A 24237-nucleotide genomic window follows, 5' to 3' on the forward strand; every position below is an offset into this window, starting at 1 on the left:
CATGGGATTCCTGAGAAGTCAAGGAAAACAAAAGAGCAGGGGATGAAAATGAGGTCAGTACTATAAAAGGGGTGTGGTCAAAGATGGGGCAGACACTTGTGGAATCGTCACAAAGCCTCACACAAGTCACTTGTACCTTTGAGCAGAGCCAGCAGCAGCAGCAGGAACAGACCTGTGGAGATAAAGGTTCAGGTGTTATAAACCAGTGTAGGGAGAGAAGGGGCACTTCAGTCACAGAGCAGGATGGGGTCAGGGTCGTTTCTTCACTTACTGGCCATCTGGTTTCTGGACTGCAGATCCTGACTTGGCGCTGTATGTTGGGGGCTTGTAGGCACTGAAGTCGATCTGCAGGGGGGCAGAACGTGTACATCAGTTTAGAAGGCCACCATACGGCCCTGTACCTGGGTGGTGTGGGCCATCATCTTTAGGGCACCCACACAGTCTGCTGAGCCACCATCAGAACTTTGACCACCTAGGTTTGCAAAATGCAAGGTAAAATATTTATACCTCCCAGGGCACCCTCTCATCTGGCACAGGAAAACGCTTCACATTCGAGTCGGGGTAAAGCAGCTGCCTGGCGTTCACATGATAGTGAGGTTCGGGGTCATCTTCCTCATCGGAGGTCTCTTTCTGCTCTGCCTCTTTACTCTTGCCAACCGCAACTGAAATGAGAACCACAAAGACGTCTGGCAGAGAAACAACAAGTGAGTGTTGCTGTGCAGGGACTCCTGGTTTGGGGGAAAGGGGGTGACCCCCAGGCATCCAGAAGCAGACCAACTACTCACAGACTGCCAGCGCCTCATCCCGGGAGCCGAAGCCTTTGGCCACCAAGGCATTCATGATCCACGTCAAGGCCTTGGTAGACATCAACACCTGCGTGACAAGTAGAGCACCACAATGCCAGTGTGAGTGCCAGCAAGAGACCATGCTAAACAAGTACAAGTTACCTCCCTCAACCTTCCACCACAAATCCCACCTGCTCCTCCAAGTGAGCCAGCCTCTTCTCAATGACTTGCCGGCCACTGTCACCTTCCAGCAATTCGGCCAAAACACCAACCCTGCAAGAATGAGATAAACCGTCAAGATGGAGCCGGAGCACGGATCCCATTGTTACTACAGACCCCCACCTCCATTAACTATTCATTAGGCTCCCCCCCACTCACGTTACTGCACCCCTCCATCCTGCTATAGTAGGTAGGACTTCACGAGGCAGGGTAAGAGCACATATCAGTGCCCATATTGTGAGAGGCTGGTGAAGGAAAGCACCCAAAGAGTGGGCAGCAGTCAAGCGTCAGGGTCCATGTGCCTCATACTGTACCTGTCAGCCGTGTCCTGGATCTTCTGCTCGTTGGTGTCACTCAGCTCCTGCTGCAGTCTCAGCAGGTAGCTGTCCTTCATAAATGACTCCCAGGAGAGAAGCCCAGTCTCCTCGTTCTCTGGCAGCTCTATTTCTAGAAGGAGAAACATGGAAAGGGCATGAACATCACGAGGCAGTCACCAGCAAACACGTGAGCCGCAGCTCCTCTTATCACATAATTATTGGTATTATTTTATGCCCTGGCTCTGTGGAACACCCAGCACAAGAACACATTGGCAGAGCACCACCTGGGCAGCTGAGTTGGCTTTCAAACTTACTGAACTGTTTGTGTCTACTGGCCTTCTTTCTCTGGATGACCCGCTTGAAAAACAAGTACAGGTGTCCAAATATTATGAAGGGGGGTGGGAATGAAGGGCGACCATGGTACTCCTCAATCAGTCCAAAACGCTGGAACTTCCAGATCTGGTCGGTGTTGTCCTGTACCACCTGGAAAGTGTAGCTGTGAAGACAGAAAAGACGATATGTCAGATGGTATCACTAGTATCATTTGAGGAAAGAAAGTGGACTGTGGTGGTGGTGTTGTATGGGTTTAGGAAGACATGTGCCACGTGGTCAGCTACCTCTCTTGAAGCAGCCGCAGCATCTAACACTTGAAGTCACTGAAGGTGTCCTTAACATCTTTACCCAGTTCCCTCTGCCAGATCCCACATTCTCTGTCCTACCACCTTAGCTGATCAGTTGCCCGTCACACTTACCTTAACATGGCAATCAGTAGGTTGATGAGCAAAATGTTGGCAAAGAGCAAGTAGATGCAGAGAAGAATGATGGTCAGCCAAGTAGGGAAAGCTGGGTTTCCATTACTGTCCAGAACAGGACAGGTGGGTTTGGTGGGGTCCGTACCATTCGTGGTGCACTGACCGCTGCCATAGTTCACACCTGAAAGAAGAGAGAGGACAGGGCTACAGTACATTGGTGGACTCCTTGGCTTCCCTAAAAAGTACAGAAATGCCTAGTCCTGTTGTCCCAGCTGGGAGCTTGAGGTGCAAACGGTGACATGAAATGGCCATGCATTACAGCAGCGGGTGCCACTAGCAGAAAGTGTAAGCAATGGATCACCCAGCGTAGTGAAATGTCAAGGCTTACTGTCCACGCTTGAGGGCATTTGTCCGAAGATAGTCAGGTAGGGCTGGTACACAACCCCACGGAATATCCATTCCAGCCGGGACTCGTTTTCGATGAGGATGGCCTGCTCAGCAACTCCATAGGCCACAACCCAGACAGCCAGCAGGAAGAGGAAGAAGAAGATGTCTTTGAGCTGACGAAGAAACACAAAAAAAAAAAGGTCAACACAGTGCCCCCTGCAGGCAGTGGCCCTCACTGCCCTCTGGTGGCCCAGCTCCCCACTTACCATGCGCTTTACTATGATGATCTTTGGCCCCAGGTTTTTATTTACAGTAAAAATGGCCATGAGCCGCAGACAGTAAACGATGAAGCCGATGCTCAGAATGATCCGACCGGCGTAGAAACCAGCAGTGGTCAACCTAAAATTAAAATTCACTTTGAGGACAACCCTACAAGTCATTACGGGTCTTTTGCTCCCAGCTAGGTCTTCATTTTTCACCATATTCCTGGCTTGGTTTAACCCAGATGGGTCATCTGCCCCCTCATCAGCCATAACTGTAAGCCTGCCACAGCAACATGGTTAGACCGACAGGGACCACGATTAGTCCTCACCATTAACATTTTTCTTGACCTCCCTGTATCCCTGGTTCAGACACTTCCTACATGTCCTATCCACAGCATTCCTAACAGGTTTCTTCAATACCCTCCACGCCAGCCCTTAATCTATAGAGGTGGGTCATCTCTCCCAGTATTAATGGAGTCCCAGAAACAACAACTGGATTGCACTCGTACAGGTGCAGGACCCCACAGTAGTCTAAACCTCCAATCATCATTCTATCCAGTTATACTGCCACTAAAAGGGTCTACCAATAAGAGGTATTGGCCCCTGTATCACCACCTAGGATACCAGCTGATTCGTCAACAGTGAGGCTCTTAGAGCGGTCTTAACCCCCAGTCCCTGCCACTACTGGTCATTTGCCCCATCCAATGCCAGTATCTCAAGAAACTGTTTGCATCCCATTGTCAGTGGTTAGCATCAGGCCCAAGTCCCCCAAGTCACAATTTAAACTGCCACCCCACCCTCACATTCCAAGGTGTATTCAGGTCTTCTAGTGGGACAACAGGTTGATTTAACCCTTAACTTCTTGTCACCTTACACAACAGAGCTGCTGCATACCTGCAGGCCACTCCTGCTGCAAATATACAAATGCTCAGCACGTCAAAAATGTTCCACAAGTCACTGATGTAAATCTCTGCCCTCTTCAGGAACCCAAACTTGTCTGGATCATGGAAGAGCTGAGGATAAGCAGAAAAACAAAAAAGGGTTTACATCTTTCAGAAATGGCCTGACTTGCAGATCTGAGTCCAGAGTACTAGTGGGCACTCCATTCCAACATACTGCACTTCCCAACTCCTCTTACTCTCCGATGTCCATCGCTTGCACCTCACCTGCCGGAGCTCCTCACAGAGGAGGGTGAACACCCAAATGTACAGGAGAATCTCCTCCCACGCTGGAATGTGCTGAAAGTTCATGGTCAACACGTAGGCGTACAGCCACAAGAAGCCAAAGTAGGAGACCACATTCCAGTAAAAGACCACCACTGGCGCTGTGTAGAAATATTTTAAGCGGCTCATGCATGTCAGAGGTTTTAGGCGCATCTTGTCAAGGGGCAACCTGTCAGTACAATCAAGAAAAGAACTTATTAAGCAAACTCAGATGAAGAGTAGAACTGACCAGTGCAAATCAGCAGGCCACTGAACCTAGTTAGGCATCCACTCATTTGGTCTGGACCTCCTCAGAGATCTGTAGAGCAGTTCATCTGGTTATAAACACAAACTGGAAACCGCACATCACCTCACATCAGTGGTCATCAGACCATCTGACCTGGTCAGAAACTTCACTCTGGCACACAGATTAAGCCATTCTCAACTTCGGTGGTTAAAGAATCAAAGTGAACATGTGAAGAGCAGCTAACCTGGCATCTAAGGAGGGGTGAAAATGTAACCGACTACCTCACCGGGAGTTCAGAAGGCCATCTGACCCAGTCTGGCACAATTTGCTCTGCACCTCTGTGTAGATCTGCAGGGCAGCTCATCCAGTTATACTTTTAAGGCCAAAGATCAGCTCATCAGCGACCTTCATAATGGACAAGTTCTGCAGAGAAGCTCACCTCCCCCTTTTAAATACAGCTTAAGATTTTCAGACTGTCCCCGCATGGAGATCAGCAAGTCATCTTACAAAGCCAGTCAACCTGGCTAAAGATCTGATGAACCTGCTTGGTTTAGGACTCCAAATGCCCTTTAAATGCAGCTGAAGGCCACCTGACTCCCAAACCTAGTCTAAGATGTCTTCAGAAAATTTACTGCTCAGTTGATGTGGCCCATCATCAGCTAAAATTGTGTGGAGCAGATAACCTGGTTGTAATCTTGGAGATTTTCAGATTGTCTCATCTGGAGGTCAGCAGGCCATCTGTCATGGTCAGACATTGGAGATGAAGATCAGACCTCCAGGTCTGCTCTGGGATTTTAGCCCGATATGTGCAGAGCTAACCCCCTGTTCTGTTATTCCAGCTAAAGACCTCACAACTGCCTGTCCTGCCCTGAAATGTCAGAATAATTCTGACCTGGTTAGATATACAAGACGATGACCTGCAGACTGTTTCAGCTATCAGGCACCTGAGCCAAAGGACCAAACAACCCGTCTAGCCTGTGGCTTCTTACCTGCCAGAAAGTCAGAAACCTAAAAACTGCAAAACACTCAAATGCACTGGATGTTGTGATACCCACAGGCTGAAGACCAGATGAACCCATCAGATCTGGGATTCCAAATTAAGACATGCAGAGAAACATGCCTCGGATTTAAATGTAGCTAAAGCCCTTGTGGCCACCACACCTGCTCTAAAACATTAGCAGACCATCTGGAGACTACCTGACCATTAAAACGTGGATTAGAGAAACAGGATCCTGAAGCGAGAAAATTGCTTAATTTGTGGTTTTAGTTAAAGAGGTTCTGCACACCTGGCCTGCTTATATACCTGAACCAAAGATCTCCCAGTAACCTCACCTTGTCAGAAACCTACACTAAGGACACCCACCAGTGACCTCGCCTGAAGATGAGCAGATAGCTAAAATCCCTGCCCAGTCAGGTTGACCTTAACGATGTTTAGGGGTGCCGTTTGTACAAGTGATACCAGGTCACTTTACCTGTGTGACAATACTCCTTCGGATGATAAGCAGGCCATGTGACATGCTCAGGAACCCCAGCAATGAATTTCACCTTATCAGAATTGTGAGCTACATGAAGATCAGGTTCACCTAGGCTGGTGTAGAACATCAACTGAAAATGTGAAGAATGGCTCAGCTAGTCATCTGCGTAGACAGGACTTTGGTTGATGACCTCACCTGAAGATAATCAGACTGACTATCTGGCAAGTGCAGGCGCACAGGCTAAAGTGGTGATCCATATGTTTGGACTGGGATTTTAGCTGAAGATGTACAAAACACCATCCCTGAACTGGTGATACCAGGTAACCTCACATGTAGACCAGCAGGACATCTGATATTGTCCGACACCTTGGCCAAAAGTCAAATACTTTTGAGACTTTAGCCAAAGATGAGCAGAGCGGCAGACACTTTCACCTGAAAATATGCAAACAACCTGGCCTGGTCACACATGAAAACTACAGAGAGAACAACTGGAAGAAAAGAATTGGAGAATAAAAAAAATATATATATAAAAAACGGAGCAAGGGGCTAAATCAGAAGAACAAAAAAAAACGCCAATTACCAAAGCCAAACACCACGTGACAAGAACAAAGTCAACAAGGATTACCGAGTTCAAAATCAGCAAATCAAACACTAATGAAGTTAAACAACAACAAGAAGGGTTTTAGAATCGAGTAGTCCGATCAATGATGGAGTAATGACTGACCAGGTCATGACCTCTGAAGCCACGTCAGTTACTGGGCATAACTTGTCAACTTAGAGCAGCGGAACAAAAAACAAAATGGCTGTGGAAAATGCCCAAATTAAAAATGAACTTTAATACAAACACATTGAATCCAAAACAAAAATGTAAATCAGATTTCTCGGTGTTGAAAACCCCTACAACAACAACAACAAGATGCAGCTCAATAGTGGAGTCAGAAAACACTTCATTTACAAAAGGTCCCAGGATCCTGATAAAACTGATCTGGCAAGATACCCGGGCTAAAGGTCAAACTAACTAACCTATCAGAGATGACGTCACATTGGCTCACCATGTCATAAACCTAAACTGGACTATTACTGATCACCTCACCTGGAGGTTAACAGGCTGTCTGGCAAGATCAGCTATCCAGGATGATAAGGAGATCCATATGGTCTGTAACCCCAGATGAAGATCTCCTTAATACCTTGCCTGGACTATGATTTCAGATGTGCACCATTTCCTCACTTGGCAGTGAAACCCAGATGAAGACAAACAAAGAGGCTCACCTTTTTTTGGGGATAGCAGGATTTTCCAACATTATGTCACCATTTGTGACTTCCCGTCGGGCTTTCTCCTTGAGGATCTTTTCGTCCCGCCTGGAATTTGAAGGGGGTGATGGTCATTAAATTGGCCTACAATATGCCCCTTGATCACCTCACAGTGTTCACAGATCTCACACACGCACATATCCAGGATAAGGCCCACACTTCTTCATGCAGCAGATTTTATCTGTTCAGCCTCTGTTCCCACTGGTAGTGCCCATCTACCCCAGAATAAGGAAATTCTGACCTGAAGGCAAGGAGTCCAGTATAGATGAGCGGAAAGAAGACCATGCAGAGCAGCACCTTCCACATGCGGGTGTCCACAGCCATCTCTCCCCACCAGATTTTGGTCAGCAGGGCCTGGGTGGATGAGAGCAGAGGTGGCATTTAATCAAAGCATTAAGAAAGGCTCCATCATCATTCTTAGTAAAATTGTCGCTCTAAGCTTGAGAGATCATATGTCACAAACCTAGGAAGCCCTTCTCCCACTAGCTTGAATCTAATCCCATACCACACCTTGGAGGTGCCTTACACATCTCACTAAAGCAGCTATGTGAAACAAAAGCACTGGAGTCTAGAAATAGCATAAAAAAAACAGACCTGCACACCTCCCTGGGCAACAAAGTTTTGGTCATTGGCCTCCAGTGCCAGTCGCACACAGGTGGTGTGACCCCAGGACTTGGAGACACGGGTCAGCAGCTTCTGGGCTCGCTCTTCATCTCTACGATAGCACTCAGTGAAGACTCCTGTATATGTACGGAGAGTGGATATGAGAGGAGCCCACCCGAAAATCCTGCACTTCCCCAAATTACAGCTACAACTGATCCTATGGTCCTTTACCGATGGCATGCTTCTCATACTCCTCGGCCAGGCTCTCCATCACTTCTGATCGATCCGTATCCTCCTCTTCTTTCGCCAGCTCTTTGAGGATCTTTGAGGCTGCAAGGGCAGAAGCCAAGCAATCCTTGCACTGCGGACATAAAGCAGGAGAACATAAATCAATGTACTGGGTAACAGCACGGGGTGGGGATGAAGGCCAGTACTGAAAAGTAGTGGACAACCAAACTGGGGAAGACAACCATAGAAAGAGCTTATCCATAAGGGGCCCATAACCTAAGGTGATGGTTAATAATTTTTGTCCAAAACTAAGGTAAATGGTCACCATACAACAGAAAAATCCATAACAGCAATAATACATACATACAGCACCACAATAATGAGCACTGGAGGCCTAAGGTATGTCTGCTCAGTCTACTTCTGTTCATCTTGTTAATTCTAGACTGTTCTGCAAAATACAACTCCAAGAGCATCATCAAGTTTAAACACAAGTCCTCTTCAATTGGACTGTGAGCCCCATCTTAGTGAGGACAACTGGCTTTGTCTGGAAAGCATTAGGGAAAGAAGCCTTGTTTCAGGAGTGTGTTATAGGCCGCCCAATGCAGACAGAAGTTTCAATGCAATCTTCTGCGTAAAATTAAAAAAGCAAGTTTACAGGGAGATTAAAGTCATGGGGGACTTTATTACCTGGGCTAGCCTTGAAAACAGAAACGCACAAGAGCAGGAGTATTTAACATTCTGTGTTGAAAAGCAGTCACTGATAAAATCTTAAAGCACCAACACAGGTGGAGGCCTGTCTAGATTTAGCGTTTTGGGACAATCGGTATGAATGGACTGTGTAGAGGTTACTGAACTGCTAGGGTTACGTGACCATCAGATAATACTCTTCCAAAACAATGAGAATTGAAATAGTAAAAAATGCAAAGTTTAACTTGGGTAGAGCAAATTTTGAGCAGGACAGACTGGGATAAGCTTTTCAGTGTGGAGACAGTCAAGCAGCAGTGGAACAGGTTTAAAAATGATCAACATGTAATGCAATTAGGAGGAAATGTTAAAAAAAAAAAAAAAAAAAAGAAAGAAAAAACTCACTACACAGTAGGTTACTACAGAGCTGAAAAAGAAGCTGAAAAGGAAAACAAATATGAATAAGGTGTACAACAACGACATTTAGTTTTATACTAGCAAAATACCAACGCTTCGCAGCGGAGAAGTCATGTGTTAAAGAAGTTATGAAAAAGAAAAGGAAACATTTTAAAAATAACGTAACCCGAATGTCAATGTCATTGTTTTGTCACTGTCGTGAGTGTTGCTGTCATCAAGGATTTGATTGTCATTATTTCTTTCAATCAGGTTCATATTTGGAGGACGTTTTGTGTTCAAGTTACACTCCGTGCTTGTCAACCGTTGTAAAGATAACCGGTTTGATTCATCGAAGTGTTCACCACCCAAATCGCTACTCGTGAATCTAAGATATTTAACAGGCATTCCCGTTATCAAGTTGTGGATTGGCCTGTGAATATTTAGCCGCAGCGTGTCTTTGAACGTAATTTAAACTTAAGCTTTACACCGTGCTCTCCTATTGATGTGTCTACAAACGCTTGTTCAGCGTCAAAGAGGGTTCTTCCTCTCTTACTGTATCAACAGCCAGCTTGTCTTCCTCTTTATCTGAGACATCACACACTGCACACACGGGTTTACCTTTCCCAGTCCTGTAAAGTCATTTCACGTGAGCCACTCGGAGTACATGCATGTGCTATCTCGTGTGATCTTGCGATATCCACGGCTTTATTTAATGTTAGCTCAGACCCGGCACTTAAAAGTTTCTCTCGCACTTTCGCTGAGTTTGTGCCAAACACTAGTCTATACCTGACCATCTCATCTTCGTTTGCATAAGCACAGTCCTTCATCTGCGAATATTTAGCAGCAGTGTGTTTATTGGATAGCTGCTGACGGACGGCCTTATATGGGCAGGCACTCAATTACGTGGGAGGCGTGGTGATGAGGGACGCAACTCCGCCTCACACGGCGACCGAGCTGCAGGCTATGGCCATATATATGTATGTAAGTAGGTTCCAGTTATGACTGTTACACGTAGAATTACAAAATGAAACCTGACTAACTTTTGTAAGTAAGCTGTAAGGAATGAGCTGCCAGATTTCAGCCTTCTACCTGCACGGGAAGTTGGAGAATTAGTGACGTTGGAAAGTTCAATATGGCGGCCGACAGTGGTGGCATACCATTGAAATAAGTACGTACATCGTTTTCGGTTAGCGCAGGGAAGCCGCCTACCAAATTTCGTGAAGATGGGGCCATAAATAAGAAAGTTCAACATGGCGGACGTTGTCGACCGTTACGTGTAGAATTTCGAAATGAAACCTGACTAACTTCTGTAAGTAAGCTGTAAGGAATGAGCTGCCAGATTTCAGCCTTCTACCTAAACAGGAAGTTGGAGAATTAGTGACGAGTCAGTCAGTGAGGGCTTTGCCTTTTCTTAGTATAGATCACATTTTCATACAAACAATGTAGCTCAAAGTGAATTACAATATGAAATGAAAAGGAACCGAATATAAAACATAAACAAAAGAAAAAAAGGTAAGATCGGACAGCCAAAAAAAAAAAATCTGCAGGGATTCCAAGGCCAAAAGATCTGTCCAGCCCCCACTGGGCATTCTACCTAACACAGATAGTCTAAATCAGTCCTCATGGTTTTCAGGCTTCACATGGAAGAATTATTAAAGACTAATAACATTTTTATTAACTTAATAAATAATAACTTTTTATTTTTTTCATTTTTATTACTATTTAATTTAATATTGTTTCTTTGTATCGGTATGCTGCTGCTGGATTGTGTGAATTTCCCCTTGGGATTAATAAAGTATCTATCTATCTAACTCCAGTGTAAGTAATTAGACTTATGAGAACAGGAGGGCAACCATTAAGAAGAATATCAGGGATGCTAAAGGACAGTTAGAGAGGAATAGAGCAGATAAGGAGAAAGACGACCCAAACAAATTCTTTCAGGATTTTAGTAGCAAAACAACAGTCAAGGAGGAGGTGAAGTGCATCAGGAATAGCAAAGGGGAATAAATACAGACAGTGAAATTAAACTCACATTTTTGCGAGGTCTACTAAGGAGGTACTGAGGGACTGGGAAATTGTAGAGAGAGACGAGCTGCTTAGATTAAATAGGCTGAAATCAAACAAATCACCAGAACTACGTAATTTTTACACTGGAGTTCTTAAGGAGGTTAGCGAGTACAGATATAAACCCTTGACGCATATTTTTAGGAAGTCACTGTACACAGGGGACATTTTTAAAAAAAAAAAAATGGCAAATATCATCCCATTATATAAATATGGTGTCCAGGCAGATGCAAGCAACTATAGAGCAGTATATACAAGGTAAATGAATGGAAGGATTGATTAAGGAAATGGCAAGAACAGGAGTTTTACTGGACAGTCAGCATGGATTTAGAAGAAGGAAGTCCTGTTTTACTAACATGCTGGAATTCTATGAGGAAGTAACAAAAGGATATGGTCAGAGTGGAGAAGATATTTATCTGGACTTTCAGAAAGTGTTTAATAAAGGTTCCACAGGAGAGGGTGGGCATCAAACTAAAAGAAGTGGAAGTTCAGGGTGATGTTTGTAGATGGGTGCTGAATTGGGCCAGACACAGGAATCAGATGGTGATGGTGTGAGGAACATCTTCAGAATTGATGGTTGTTAAGAATGGGGTCCCACAGGGGTCAGTGCTAGGGCCGCTGTTCTTATCCAAATCATTTATAAAGTAACAAGCTGGTTAAGTTTGCTGATGATACCGATGATCAGTGGATCAGCAGATCATTGAGAATCCACTGAATCGTCACAGAGGGACTTGGACAGTAGACAGGCTTGGGTAGATTTGTGGGAAATGAAATTTAATGTCAGTAAATGTAAACTAAAGTATTACAGATAGGAAGTAAAAATGTGGCATTTGAATATGCAATGGGAGGACAGAAAATTGAGAGTCCACCTTAGGAGAAGGATTTAGGAGTTGTAGTGGACTCTAAGCGATCGACTTCCAGACAGTGTTCAGAAGTCATGAAGAGGAATGTCAGGTTATATAGCGCCTTGATGTGTGCAGTACAAGTCACAGGAGGTTCTGCTCAAGCTTTATAACACACTGGTGAGGCCTCATCTGGAGTCCTGGGTGCAGTTTGGGTTTATATAAAGGACATAGCAGCACAAGAGAAGGTCCAGAGAAGAGCGAAGAGGCTGATTCAGGGCTACAGGGGATGAGTTAGGAGGAAAGATTAAAAGAGCTGAGCCTTTACAGTTTAAGAAAAAGAATAATAAAGGAGAGATATGACTGAAGTGTTTAAAATTACAAGGAACATTCAAGAAAAGTTTTCACACTCTTTATCTACTTAAGAATTTCAAAAACAAATCACATCACTTTTCTACATAGTCACCTTCGATTGTGATGCCATTTTTCAAGCATTGTACCAACTTAATGCCCAATTACTGCTCCTCCCGCCTTTTTGAACATCCCTCATATGACATCAAGACAGCGATATTAAAATGAGTTCCATCAAGACCACGGGGACACAGTTGGAAACTTAAGGGTAAATTCCACACAAAAACTTTAGAAGTTTTTCTTTACACAAAGAACGCTAGACATGTGGAATAAGTGACCAAGTAGGGGAACAGAAGGACTTGAGACTTTCAAAAATCAAATTGATATTATTTTGGAAGAATTTAAGTGGATAGGACTGACAATGTTTGTTGGACAGAGTAGCCCGTTCTTGTCCAGATTGTTCTAATGTTCTAAAAAGTTTGATGATGACTACACGACAGTATTGGGTCTCATCAACAACAAGACAAGAAACAAAACCGTAGTGGAGCAAGAGCAACAACAAGCCTCTCAATGTTAGTAAAACTAAAGAGATACACGTGAACCGCAGGAAGATGTACCATATGTACACATACCAATTTATATCAATAGTTGGGCTGTGGAGAAAGTGGAAAGCACCGGGTAGTGGCCCCAACATGGTCTATCAATACCTCCTCCTTGACCAAGAAAGCACAACAGTGACTCTACTTTCATTACCAGCTGAAGAGTGGAAGTCTTCCATTCCACATCCTCACCACATTCTATAGGGGCACAATTGAAAGTGTCCCGACCAGTTGCATCGCTGTCTGGTATGGAAACTGCAATGTGTCTAATCACAAGTAAATACAACATACAGAGATGTCCTGATATGGTCTCCAACGTGCACACATGTTTACAAAGCTCTGCATCCAAAAGATCTCCAGCATTGTGGTGGGTTCCCTCCCCCAAATTTCCATCCAACAGAAGATATCAGAGGCCATGGCCCAAAACAGGCAGTCAGGATCCTGAACTCAGTCACCCCTGCTCCTGTGTGTATTGTAGGCTCTTAACTACTATGATCTCCTGCATTTCTTTGCTTTCCTTGTCCATTGTACATCTCCAATGATCAACACCGGCTGCTGTTTGTCAATATGATGTCAATTTGTAGAGATGTTGTTCCTTGTTCTCCATTCACGTATGTAATATTAGCCACCATTATGTTTGTTATACTGTCAAATTTATTGTAGCCCTGTAATGTACCACAGTATGTGTATGGACATTATGACAATACAGCTCAGATACTGTAACTTCACTTGAACAGCAAAGGGGAGCACCATGTCCAGGGGACACATTATCCATGGGAAGCCCATAACCTGAAGAGCCAGGACAACAGCTGTAGGCCCCAGAACAATGTTTCACATGAAAATTTCAGGGCCCCATAAACAAATGTATTAGATATCAGGATGAAGGTCCCATGCTCACATCCATTCCATTACCTGCTCCCATACAATCTGGGCCAGCTCGGTCCTGCACTGGAGTATTGTCCAGATGAAGAGGTCTCGAACAGGATCTTCAAATACTTCCTTTTGCTTTCTTTCTCTCCCAAAGGCCCTGGAGTGCAAATTAGTTCGCTCAGAATTCCCATTGTGCTCCATCTACAATGAGACAGAGGTCATATTATACACACCACAGTGATGTCACCCCCACTTAGAAAGTCATGAATCCCCAGACCTGCAAAGCCATACAGTTGACAGCTCAGGGGTCATAGGTTAACATCTGGCTGCAAAGAGGCAGTTGGAAGTTAGTGCTAACATGCTGGAAAGACTCACATGTAGTAACACTGCAAACTTGGAGTTGCTCCGATGCCAGGGGTAAAGTGGCTGGGTGAAGTCTCCAAGAAGCTCCCGAAGAACATTGGACACGTGATGCATGTTGATCTTCCATTGGCCTTTTGCCAGCTCAGGCCCCTCCGACTTGTCCTCCTTCAGTTCCTTTACCAGCATGCGGTAGATCAGGCTACCGGGAGACAAGTTGTTAAAGAGCTCCAGAACAACACTGTCAGTCATAACTTCTTGGAGGTTCACACCGTTCTCCAGGAAGAGCCTCACAAAATCAGGTTTGTCACCAATCAGTGCTGCCACCATCGCATTACGCAGATCTGCCGACTAAAGAGAGCGACGCGGTTAGAAGGGTGCACGGGTATATGTACGCCATTAAAAGACCCAGCCCACCACGAGTCCCTAGGATTTTTAACCTTCAGGAGCCGATCATCAGTAAAGATCTTGCTCTTGGCAATGTCCATCCGGTTCCATGCCACAGCAAGCTTTAGCTGGTGCTCCCAGTTGTCCTGTCCACGATAGTCCACACTCTTTGAAGCTAAAACACAAGGAAGGAGATACAATTGGTGGCACCAAAGTCATATGGCACATTTTCTTTTCCTTGCATTTTATATTGTGATCTTGTTGCATTTGTAAAAGCATCTCATAGCACAATAGGACATAAAGGGCGCCATACAGGACCATCCAGAGACTTTCTAGCTGTGTTGTTAATTAAAGGCGTGGCACACAAACTGAGTGCCTGGCACAAAAACCTTGTTAACACTAGAAATGGGGAGGCAGGCAAAAGGGGCCGCTGCTCCCATAGCACACGAGTGGACGGTGGACTCGCCTCAACACAGAAAGTATCCAGATGGCAAACCTAAAGAGCCCAATCTGTTGTGTTCTATGGTCCCTGTGGATAAAATTTCTAGCAAGTCATTCGACAAAGGTCAGCACGGGAACTACTTCCATATTTTTGCCGCCTAAACAGAAATCTGGTAAGAAGAACACTAATTACATGGTAGTTATGAAATGTCCTACATGAAGCCTGACGGTAGTAGAAAACCAATAAAGGGCTGAATCACCTTTGAGCAGAGCCTGCAGGATGGCCACATCCACTTCCTTGTTGACCTCCTTGTCCATTCGGAAGACCGTCAAGAGTTGAGGCATTCTCACAATGTCCTGAATCTGAAAGCAGAGAAAAAAGGTGAAAAAAAGCAGAGGAGTGAAGAATTTACTATCATAAAAACACGTGGCCTTGTATCGTAACCCAACGTGAATGTGTCCACAGTGTAGCTGAGACCTCACCTTCTTTGTCCATTCGATCATCTTTTCCTCAGAGAAGGAGTCAAAGTCCTCGGCAAAGAACGTCTTAAGATGCTTTTGCACCTGTTCCACTGTGATCCGGGAAAGAGGTAGGTTGGCAACCTGTGCGATCACATCGGCGACTCGACCCGAACCCTCGAGGATCACGCAGGGAGTGCCATTGAGCATGGCATTGTAGATGGTCTACAAAGAAAAGTGGACAGTGCAGCTCAGGTGAGAGGAGGACCGGTCAGAAGATGTAGACCCATATAGAGTACAACCAGGCCTGCTCATGATCCACAGTCCCTGAACTCAATGCCCACCCCACAAGTGGAAGTGGAAGGCATCCCAAAGACACAGTTGTCAACCCAGTGGTTACACCTTCATAAACTCAATGGCCATGCCTCTTAAAGGTAAATCCAGATCTCAAAAAGGGCCCAGCCTTCAAAAACAAAGCCAGACCAGCACTGCCACACACATTTGAATCAGATCTCTCACTCCTCAAGCTGCCTCACTCCATCCGCCAACTCTAGTTGCTCTCTTAAGGACTAGGAAGGCCTGAAAATGGATGAACTATTTTTAAACTTCAGAAGTCCACAAAAAGGGAAAGAGGACAAGCCATAAAACCTTCAGCCCAATGAAAATAAACAAAGCCTCGCCATCTTCATGAACTTAATAGTTACACATCCATTAACCCGATCACTGCACCACCATAAAGTCTGACGGACTACAAATCTAACGCTTCCTTATCCCCATAAACTCAAACGGTAGCAGCGCCTAAACCCCCCATTGCATTCACTACCCCACTCAGCAGAAAGTGTTCACGTGAAAGTCACTTCTGCCAAGCCGAGTTAAGGGGGTCCACAGGGAAAGAGTATTACATCATTAGGTAGTCAGTGCATTTGCATGAAAGGAAACCCTAAAGCAGGGGTCCTCAATCCCAGTCCTGGAGGGCCACAGTGGCTACAGGTTTTCCCTTGCAGCCAGTTTTCTAATTAGAAGACAGTCCTTGCTGATAATGAAACTTGGCATTTAACTAAACTGCTCAAAAAAATTTAAAGGAACCCTTTTTAATCGGAGTATCGCATCAAGTCAATGACACTTGTGGGCTATTGATCTGCTCAGTTCAGTAGCAGAGGGGCTTGTTGGTCCATTTCAGCTGCTTTGGTGCACTAGGGGGGGGGGCAACAATGAGACGACCCCCAAAACAGGAATGAATGGGTTAACAGGTGGAGGGAGGCCACTGACATTTTTCCCTCCTCATCTGTTTTGTCACTCGTTTTGCATTTGGCTACAGTCCGTGTCACTACTGGTAGCATGAGGCCATACCTGGACCCTACAGAGCTGGCACAGGTAGTCCAACTTCTTCATCAATACGTGCCATTGCCAGGTTGGCTGTGTCTCCCAGCACAGTCTCAAGGGCATGGAGGAATTCTAGGAGACAGACAGGCAGGCAGTATTCTAGGAGAGCTGGACAGGGCCCCTCATAGAAGGTCCTTAACCCATCGGTATCTGCTCTTTTAGGCAAGGAGGAACAGGATGAGCGCTGGCAGAGCCTACAAAACGACCTCCAGCAGGCAGGCAGGCCACTGGTGTGAATGTCTCTGACCAAACAATCAGAAACAGACTTCATGAGGGTGGCTTGAGGGCCCGATGTCCTCTAGTGGGCCCCGTGGAGCTCAGTTGGCATTTGCCATCGAATACCAGAATTGGCAGGTCCACCACTGGCACCCTGTGCTTTTCACAGATGAGAACACATGTGACAGACGTGAAAGGGTCTGGAGAAGCCATGGAGAATGTTATGCCGTCTGTAACATCGTTCAGTATGACCGGTTTGGTGACTGGTCAGTGGTGGCATATCCAGGGACGCACAGACCTCTACAGGCTGGACAACAGCACCTTGACTGCCATTAGGTATCCGGATGAAATCCTTGGACCCATTGTCAGACCCTATGCTGGTTCATTCTGGTGCACGACAATGCATGGCCTCATGTGGTGAAAGTATGCAGGCAGTTTCTGGAGGATGAAGGAATGGATACCATTGACTGGCCGTCACGCTCACCTGACCTCAATCCCATAGAGCACCTCTGGGTGGGACATTATGTTTCAGTCCATCTGACGCCGCCAGGTTGCACCTCAGCCTGTTCAGGAGCTCGGTGATGCCCTGGTCCAGATCTAGGAGGACACCATCCATTGTCTCATTAGGAGAAAGCCCCATTGTTGTCAGGCCTGCATACGAGCACGTGGAGGCCACACAAACTACTTAGCACAACTTAGAGTTGCTGCAGTGAAAATTCGGCAAAATGGACTCGCCTGCCTGCCGCATCATTTTTCCCTTTGATTTTCAGGATGTCTTTGAATTCAGCCTTCTGTAGGTTGATGATGTGCCATCCATTCGCTCCTAACATCGCCATATCAGTAGAGATATCCAGCGTTATTTTTCCCCCCATTGAGATCTGCTGCGTTTCCAGTGTTCCTTTCATTTTTTTTTTTTTTTGAGCAGTATATATGGCTTGTTAGTGCGTTCATTCATCCAAGAGAAATTTGAATTGCACTGTAGAGTTTCCTTCTCCGAGGACATCATCCATGTGTTTTGTGCACCAGAAGAGATTTAAACTTTGCGGTCCTTCCATTTTCTCTCATTGATTTATTTATTTTTAATACAGATACCTGATGGTGTATATGGACAGGATTAAAAGGAAGTCTATTAGGTGGAGAGCTGCTGGTTTGTCGGTTATCTGAAATTCATTATTAAGTTAAACAAACAGGCAACAATTCAAATTCAAATGCAGCTGCCATAAACTAAAACAGGCAATTGAGGCTTTTGAAGTGGAACAGGCCAGATAACTAAACTCCCAAGAACTTTATTGCTTTAGTAGAAAATAAATGGGATCTAATTAAGAAATTGGTTAAAGTGAAAGCTTGTAGCCACTGCGGCTCTCCAGGACTGGGATTGAGGACCTCGGATCAACAATGTAACTAAAATTCGTCTTTGATGAATGAAAGCGCTAAGAAGTCCTAAAGTTAAATAGCAAGTTACATAATCAGCAACGACGGAGTTCTAATTGGGGAAACTGGCTGGAATGAAAACCTGTAGCCACTGAGGCTCTCCAGGACTGGGATTGAGGACCCCTGCCCTAAAGTGTCCAGTCATGAGTTATTATTATGGGTTTGCAACAGGAAAACGTGAAGGATCATTGTGGCCATCTTTTGAAAACAACACCACTTTCATCCTCCAAAACAAGTAAAATAAAGGTGGTCTGTGCAAGGCGACAGCAGAAAAGCCTCACATGACCACAGACCCCTTCATACTCACGTCCAAGGTGCCCGGGCCGCCCTCCAGCACGACACACACGGCTGGAATGTTTATTCCCACACCTGGAAAAAAAAAGGGAGGAACAAATTGTGAGAGCCTTGGATGGAACTCCCCAGTGGTCCGCCGCAGCGGTCATTTAACAGAAGGTCTCAGCAGGATAACAGTCTTAGAGCGGCACTGGGCCACATTGGTGTGTTTAAATCCTGCATGTCTTCAAAAAACATTTGTGAAAGGGACTATTTTATTATATTAAATACTTTACTACTTTGTGGAACGACTCTGGGGTCAGCTCGGAGGGCTGATCAACCCTTCATGGGACCACATAGAAGAGTTAAGACCGACCAAAGGAAATGCAATGTATGAAGTGACCCCGGTGGTCCGAGTGCAGTGCCCAATTCTTCCAGTTAATCTTCTCCACTCTAAATGTGCCAACGAGCAGAAGTCTCAATGTACGCGAGGTCCAACTTACTCAAGCCCATGGTCTGGTTGGCAATAAATCTTTCCAGTTTGGCCCTCAGCTCAATCTCCACACCATAGACGCCCTGGGTACCATCATCAACCAGGATGAAATGCGAGTGATTGCAGTCCAGACATGACAGCCGGCCCTGCTTTGCCTCATTAATGGTATACTCAGCCGGCAAGTAGCTCTGAAAGGTGAAACAGAAGGGCAGATTAGTGGCTATGGCACCCATTTCTGGAGCCACCTAAAAACCTTACAACCACCAAGGAAAAAATATAATGAACTCCCCAGGGCCACCCATGCCCATCCGCTGAGGAACTTACCCCCGGACTTCTGATCAGACTGGCCTGGTCGTACACAATCCCCCAGGTGGCTATGCCAATGGCCACAATCCTCCCATCTTTGTTGGTACTGCTCATGGCAGAGTCTCGTACCGCCTCCCCAACATGTTTCATGACACCAGCATGTGTACCACCTGTGATAATCCAGGCACCTAAAGGAAAAATGGGCATTCTAATAAAATAAATGAAGTCACAGTTCAACTGGTATCCACAGACCAAAGCTGGGCAATCCAGTTATAAACTGGCACCAAACCAGTAAGGGAAAATGCATGAATGGAGTCACCACAGGAATGGCATGAAAGTGGAAAGCTAGTTTCAGTAATGACTCCTGGGAAAAGGGAGGCAACCCCAGCACAGACTGGCATCACCCAAAGACTGGGCAAATTGGAAAATCCATTATAGATGGGCAACCCCAGTAAGTAACACCTTGACAAACTAATCACACAAGAAAAGAAAGGTGATCCCACTATAGACTGGCATTATACCAGTATGAGAGATTCAATAATGTCAAGTTCACAAAAAGAGGCAATGCATTAAATATTTGAGTCACTTAAGTACCCATAATGCTTGGGCAATCAACGCCTAGGTAAACTGAGCCATTCTAGTTTAAGACTCAGATAACCACAGAAATCACATGTGGGTAGGGAGGATTGATTCAGTTATAGACTGGCATCAAAAACAGGCCATTAATAGCAACAGCTAAAGAGTCTAGTAATGACACTGGGGCAAGCAAAAGCAATGCCAGCTCAGACTGGCATCCCTACTGTATTGAGCAAATAAGCAAATTCATTATGGAGAGGTAACCCCAGCAATACATCCAATCTCATTAACACAGAGTTAAGTAATTAGCCCAATGAGGCCCAGTAATTAGTGGGACACTGCCACCACAGAATGGCATTACCCCATAATACCAGTCTCACATCAATCCATCAGCCTCTGCATTCCTAGCACTTCTAAAAAAAAAAAAAAAAAAAATAGACAAAGCAAAGGCTCACCTGTTGACTGGGCCACCTTGATTAAGCCTCGGTGGAACATGTTCCTTAGTTGGGGCCTCATAACAAAGTTCTTGGCGCCTCCAGTAACTGAGATCAGCAGGTTGGGCACATCGAGCTGCCAGGAGGATGTGAGCAGTTTATACAGCTTCTCGGGGGGAGTGTCAGCAGATACTCGGACATACTGGGGAGAGACGACAAGAGCTGGTCACTGCGACATGAGGGCAAAACGGAGAGTGGAGACCAATAATAGAACGTCATTCAGGTTTGTGGATCCTAATATCGCACTCTTAGTGGAGGATGGTTTGGGGGTTCAGGCCTAGGCATGCATACAAAAAATGTCACCGATGTCACGTTCAGTAGTCAATTAGCAAGCTGAATAAACTTCACAAAATTGAGAAGCAATGTGAGGGAGTGGAAGTTTCATTCTTTATGTCCAGGGGGCACTCGGTCAACAATGACTACTTAATAATTCTAATTAACAGTCACAATCAAACAAAAGTTTCAGAACAATACTAAAAAAACACTATTTATTATATATTAACCGGCCGAATGAGGTGAAATGTACCTTCCTTATCTCAGAGCAACCCTAAATTTAACCGAAATCTTTGCACAGGCCTTGTGTAGCGTTCCTCAAGGCCTCGTAAGCCGACCTCACTAATACAAAGAGAGCTGCCATCTTGAGTTTTTCAAATTGTGAAGAGACTCCCAACTAAATTATGTGCCGGATGAAGGAGTAATGCGAGGATGCAGAACAAGGAGGCATATCTGACAGATGAATGAGCATCTGGAGGAAGGATTCAAACAATGGCCGAGGGGCCATGTTGTCTTGTGCAGGACCTTCTGGATAGGAGCTGCTCAGCTGAGACTTTAAGAACCTCCTGGATGGTATCTGGGGCTGAGCACTGCGAGAGATGTCATATATTCAGGGCCCACTCACCCTGGCATTGTTTTTCCCCAGGCTGGAAAAGGTCATGGTCCCAAAGGCATCGGTGGGCACTTCGCGGGTGTGCGTCTTCGGGTGCCAGTTATCACTGGGTGATCCTGCATAGTGGAAGGCCTCTGCACTGTGAGCACTCTTCAGGTAACCACACTTGCAGATTTCCATCCTAGAAGATCAGGAAAATGGCAGATGACAGTCAACAATGAAACTTCAACTTTATTTTATGGAGCCCTTCCATATGGATTACCATTTCAAGACACTGTACACACACACAGAGGACAAATACCTTTACAATTATAACAGTTAAACAACTTATTGAGTCAAATAAGTTAGGACTCCAAGACGCCACCTTAAAAAAACCCCAAGTCTACTAGATCACTTGATATCATTTTCATCATGAATATGATATCAAGTATTTATCTTAGCATTCTAAACGTACATAGAGTAGGAATATCATGAAATGAATGGATTCTGTGAGACAATTCTCAGCGCAAGAGGAAGTCAGTTTAAGAAGCACGTAGCGATTAACATGGCTCGGGGAACACTGAATACAAAGCATTTAATCTGCTACATACAGTCATATGAAAAAGTTTGGGAACCCCTCTCAGCCTGCGTAATAATGGACTCTGTGGTATACCAGTGGTGAGTCATTTCCTAGGAACATCTGAGCACTGCTGTGTTTTACGAAAAAAGATTTTTAGTGACTTAGTATTTAGCTTATGAAATTAAATCAAATGTGGAAAACTGGCTGTGCACAAATGTGGGTCCCCTTGTCATTGTGCTGATTTGAATGCCCGTCACTGCTCAGTGCTGATTACTTGATTAGCTCGTTAAGCTTTGAACTTCATAGACAGGAGTGTCCAATCATGAGTGGTGAAATGTATTTAAGGTGGTCAATCACAAGTTGTGCTTCCTTCCCTTTGATTCTCCTCTGAAGAGTGACAGACAGCATGAGATCCTCAAAAAAACTCTGAAAGGATCTGAAAACAAAGATTGTGGAGTCTCCTGGTTTAGGTGAAGGCTACAAAAAGCCATCTCAGAGGTTTAAACTGTCAGCTTCAACTGTAAGGAATGGAATCAGGAAATGGAAGGCCACAGGCACAGTTGCTGTTAAACCAACACAGCAGGTCTGGCAGGCCAAGAAAAATACAGGAGAGGCATATGGAGAGGCAGGATTGTGAGAATGGTGACAGACAACCACAGATCACCTCAAAGACCTGCAAGAACATCTCGCTGCAGATGGTGTATCTGGACATCGTTCTACAATTCAGCACATCTGTATGGCAGGGTGATGAGAGAGAAGCCCTTTCTGCACTCGCACCACAAACAGAGTCGCTTGTTGTATCAAATGCTCATTTAGAGAAGTCAGAGTCATTAAGAACAAAGTGCTTTGGACTGATGAGACACAAATGGAGTTATTTGGTCAGAACAGAATGCACTTTGCATGGTGGAAGAACAACACCACATTCCAAGAAAAACACCTGCTACCTCCTGTCAAATTTGGTGGAGGTCCCATCATGCTGTGGGGCTGTGTGGCCAGTTCAGGGACTGGGGCCCTTGTTAAAGTCGAGGGTCGTGTGAATTCAACGCAATATCAACAAATTCTTCAGGATAATGTTCAAGCATCAGTCACAAAGTTGAAGTTACTAACGCAGGGGTTGGATATCCCAACAAGACAAGGACCCAAAACACAGTTGGAAATCTACAAAGACATTCATACAGAGGGAGAAGTCCAATGTTCTGGAATGGCCATCACAGTCCCCTGACTTGAATATCATCGACAATCTATGGGATGATTTGAAGCAGGCTGTCCATCAAATTGAACTGAACTGGAGAGATTTGGTATGAAGAATGGGGTCAGAAATACCTCCATCAGAGTCCAGACACTCCTCACAGGCTATAGGAGGACAGCATCTGGAGGCTCAAAGGAGCAAAAGGAGGCTCAGCTAAGTATTGATGTCATATCTCTGTTGAGATGCCCACATTTGTGCCCCTGTCTAATTTTGTTATGATGCATATTGCATATTTTCTGTTAATCCGATAAACTTAATGTCACTGCTGAAATCCTACTGTGTCCATACAGCATGTCAGATATTAAAAAGTGATAAACAACAATCCAAAGAATTAAGAGGGGTTCCCAAACTTTTTCATAGGACTGTAAATTTATGACTGGCTTTTAGAAAATCTAGTAAATTAAATATTCATTTTAAGATGAAGTTTAGTTTACGACATTCTACTTTAATGACAAAAACTACGAGAAGAAGGTGGAAATGTTGACTTTAATCTAAACACAGTTTTGTTTTTCCTTCACTGTGGCCCTAATACGCTTCTGTAGGAGTTTTTTTTCAGTATTGTAGTAAGAGTGAGAAAGACGGTACTCGCATATGAAAACGCTTTTCTTCCACAATCAGTCAATCAGTGTTGGCGTGTAGTGCCCAACCGGTCTCGAAATAGACATAGAATTACTAGACGCTGCATGACCAGCAGCATCGTATGTCAACGTCGCCACCATATTGCGAGTGGCACTGCTGTGGAGTGAAGTCATGATAAAGATGCCTCACACTTGTGCTGCCTGAGATTATACAAACCGCTGGACACTCTAAACCAGATCACAGGGGGGTTACATTTCATAGGTGAGGCTGAACAAGTGTTGTGGTTATATTTGGCCATTAGAAAATCCCGTTTTATAATCTTAGCACTCAAGGTCACCTTATAATAAAATTAAAGAACATTCTAAAATTAAAACAAGAGAATGAAAAATCAAAAAGCAATAATTAGCAAACAAACAAAGATAACTGGCAGTAACAGTGCCAAATTCACAATTGGTATGCCAGTTTGAAATGATACGTTTTGAGGGCAGTTTGAAAATGTGTTATTAAATCAAGCTAAAGGATAGGAGAGGGAAGAGAATTCAGGAGTTGA

The 24237-nt window shown here is 44.8% G+C and overlaps 1 protein-coding gene across 1 annotated transcript; it reads right to left on the bottom strand.

Annotated features, from left to right (window-relative positions):
• Positions 1–111: 111 nt before the first annotated feature.
• On the bottom strand, positions 112–21670 carry trpm2 (transient receptor potential cation channel, subfamily M, member 2). The gene is made up of 26 exons (XM_039742834.1): positions 21313–21670; positions 20376–20556; positions 19363–19532; positions 19049–19226; positions 18580–18641; positions 15267–15467; positions 15044–15146; positions 14396–14517; positions 13971–14306; positions 13638–13796; positions 7793–7922; positions 7553–7698; positions 7200–7312; positions 6917–7006; positions 3890–4115; positions 3618–3736; positions 2727–2859; positions 2462–2633; positions 2074–2254; positions 1636–1817; positions 1319–1451; positions 977–1058; positions 786–873; positions 508–662; positions 272–345; positions 112–172 (listed from the first exon to the last, which is right to left on the bottom strand). The coding sequence occupies exons 1-26, from the start codon at positions 21478–21480 to the stop codon at positions 127–129; spliced, it is 3750 nt and encodes a 1249-aa protein (XP_039598768.1). The 5' UTR covers positions 21481–21670; the 3' UTR covers positions 112–126.
• Between the last annotated feature and the right edge of the window lie 2567 nt (positions 21671–24237).

This window comes from Polypterus senegalus, unplaced genomic scaffold (genome assembly GCF_016835505.1).
Source record: "Polypterus senegalus isolate Bchr_013 unplaced genomic scaffold, ASM1683550v1 scaffold_5024, whole genome shotgun sequence".
In the NCBI taxonomy this organism is placed as follows: Eukaryota; Metazoa; Chordata; class Cladistia; order Polypteriformes; family Polypteridae; genus Polypterus; species Polypterus senegalus.

Coding starts and splice junctions, on each gene's coding strand:
- trpm2 (XM_039742834.1), bottom strand. CDS start 21,480: ATGGAAATCTGCAAGTGTGGTTACCTGAAGAGTGCTCACAGTGCAGAG. Junction 7,699..7,792: donor GTATGAGAAGCATGCCATCG/GTAAAGGACCAT, acceptor GTACATATACAG/GAGTCTTCACTGAGTGCTAT. Junction 346..507: donor ATGAGAGGGTGCCCTGGGAG/GTATAAATATTT, acceptor GCCCCCCTGCAG/ATCGACTTCAGTGCCTACAA.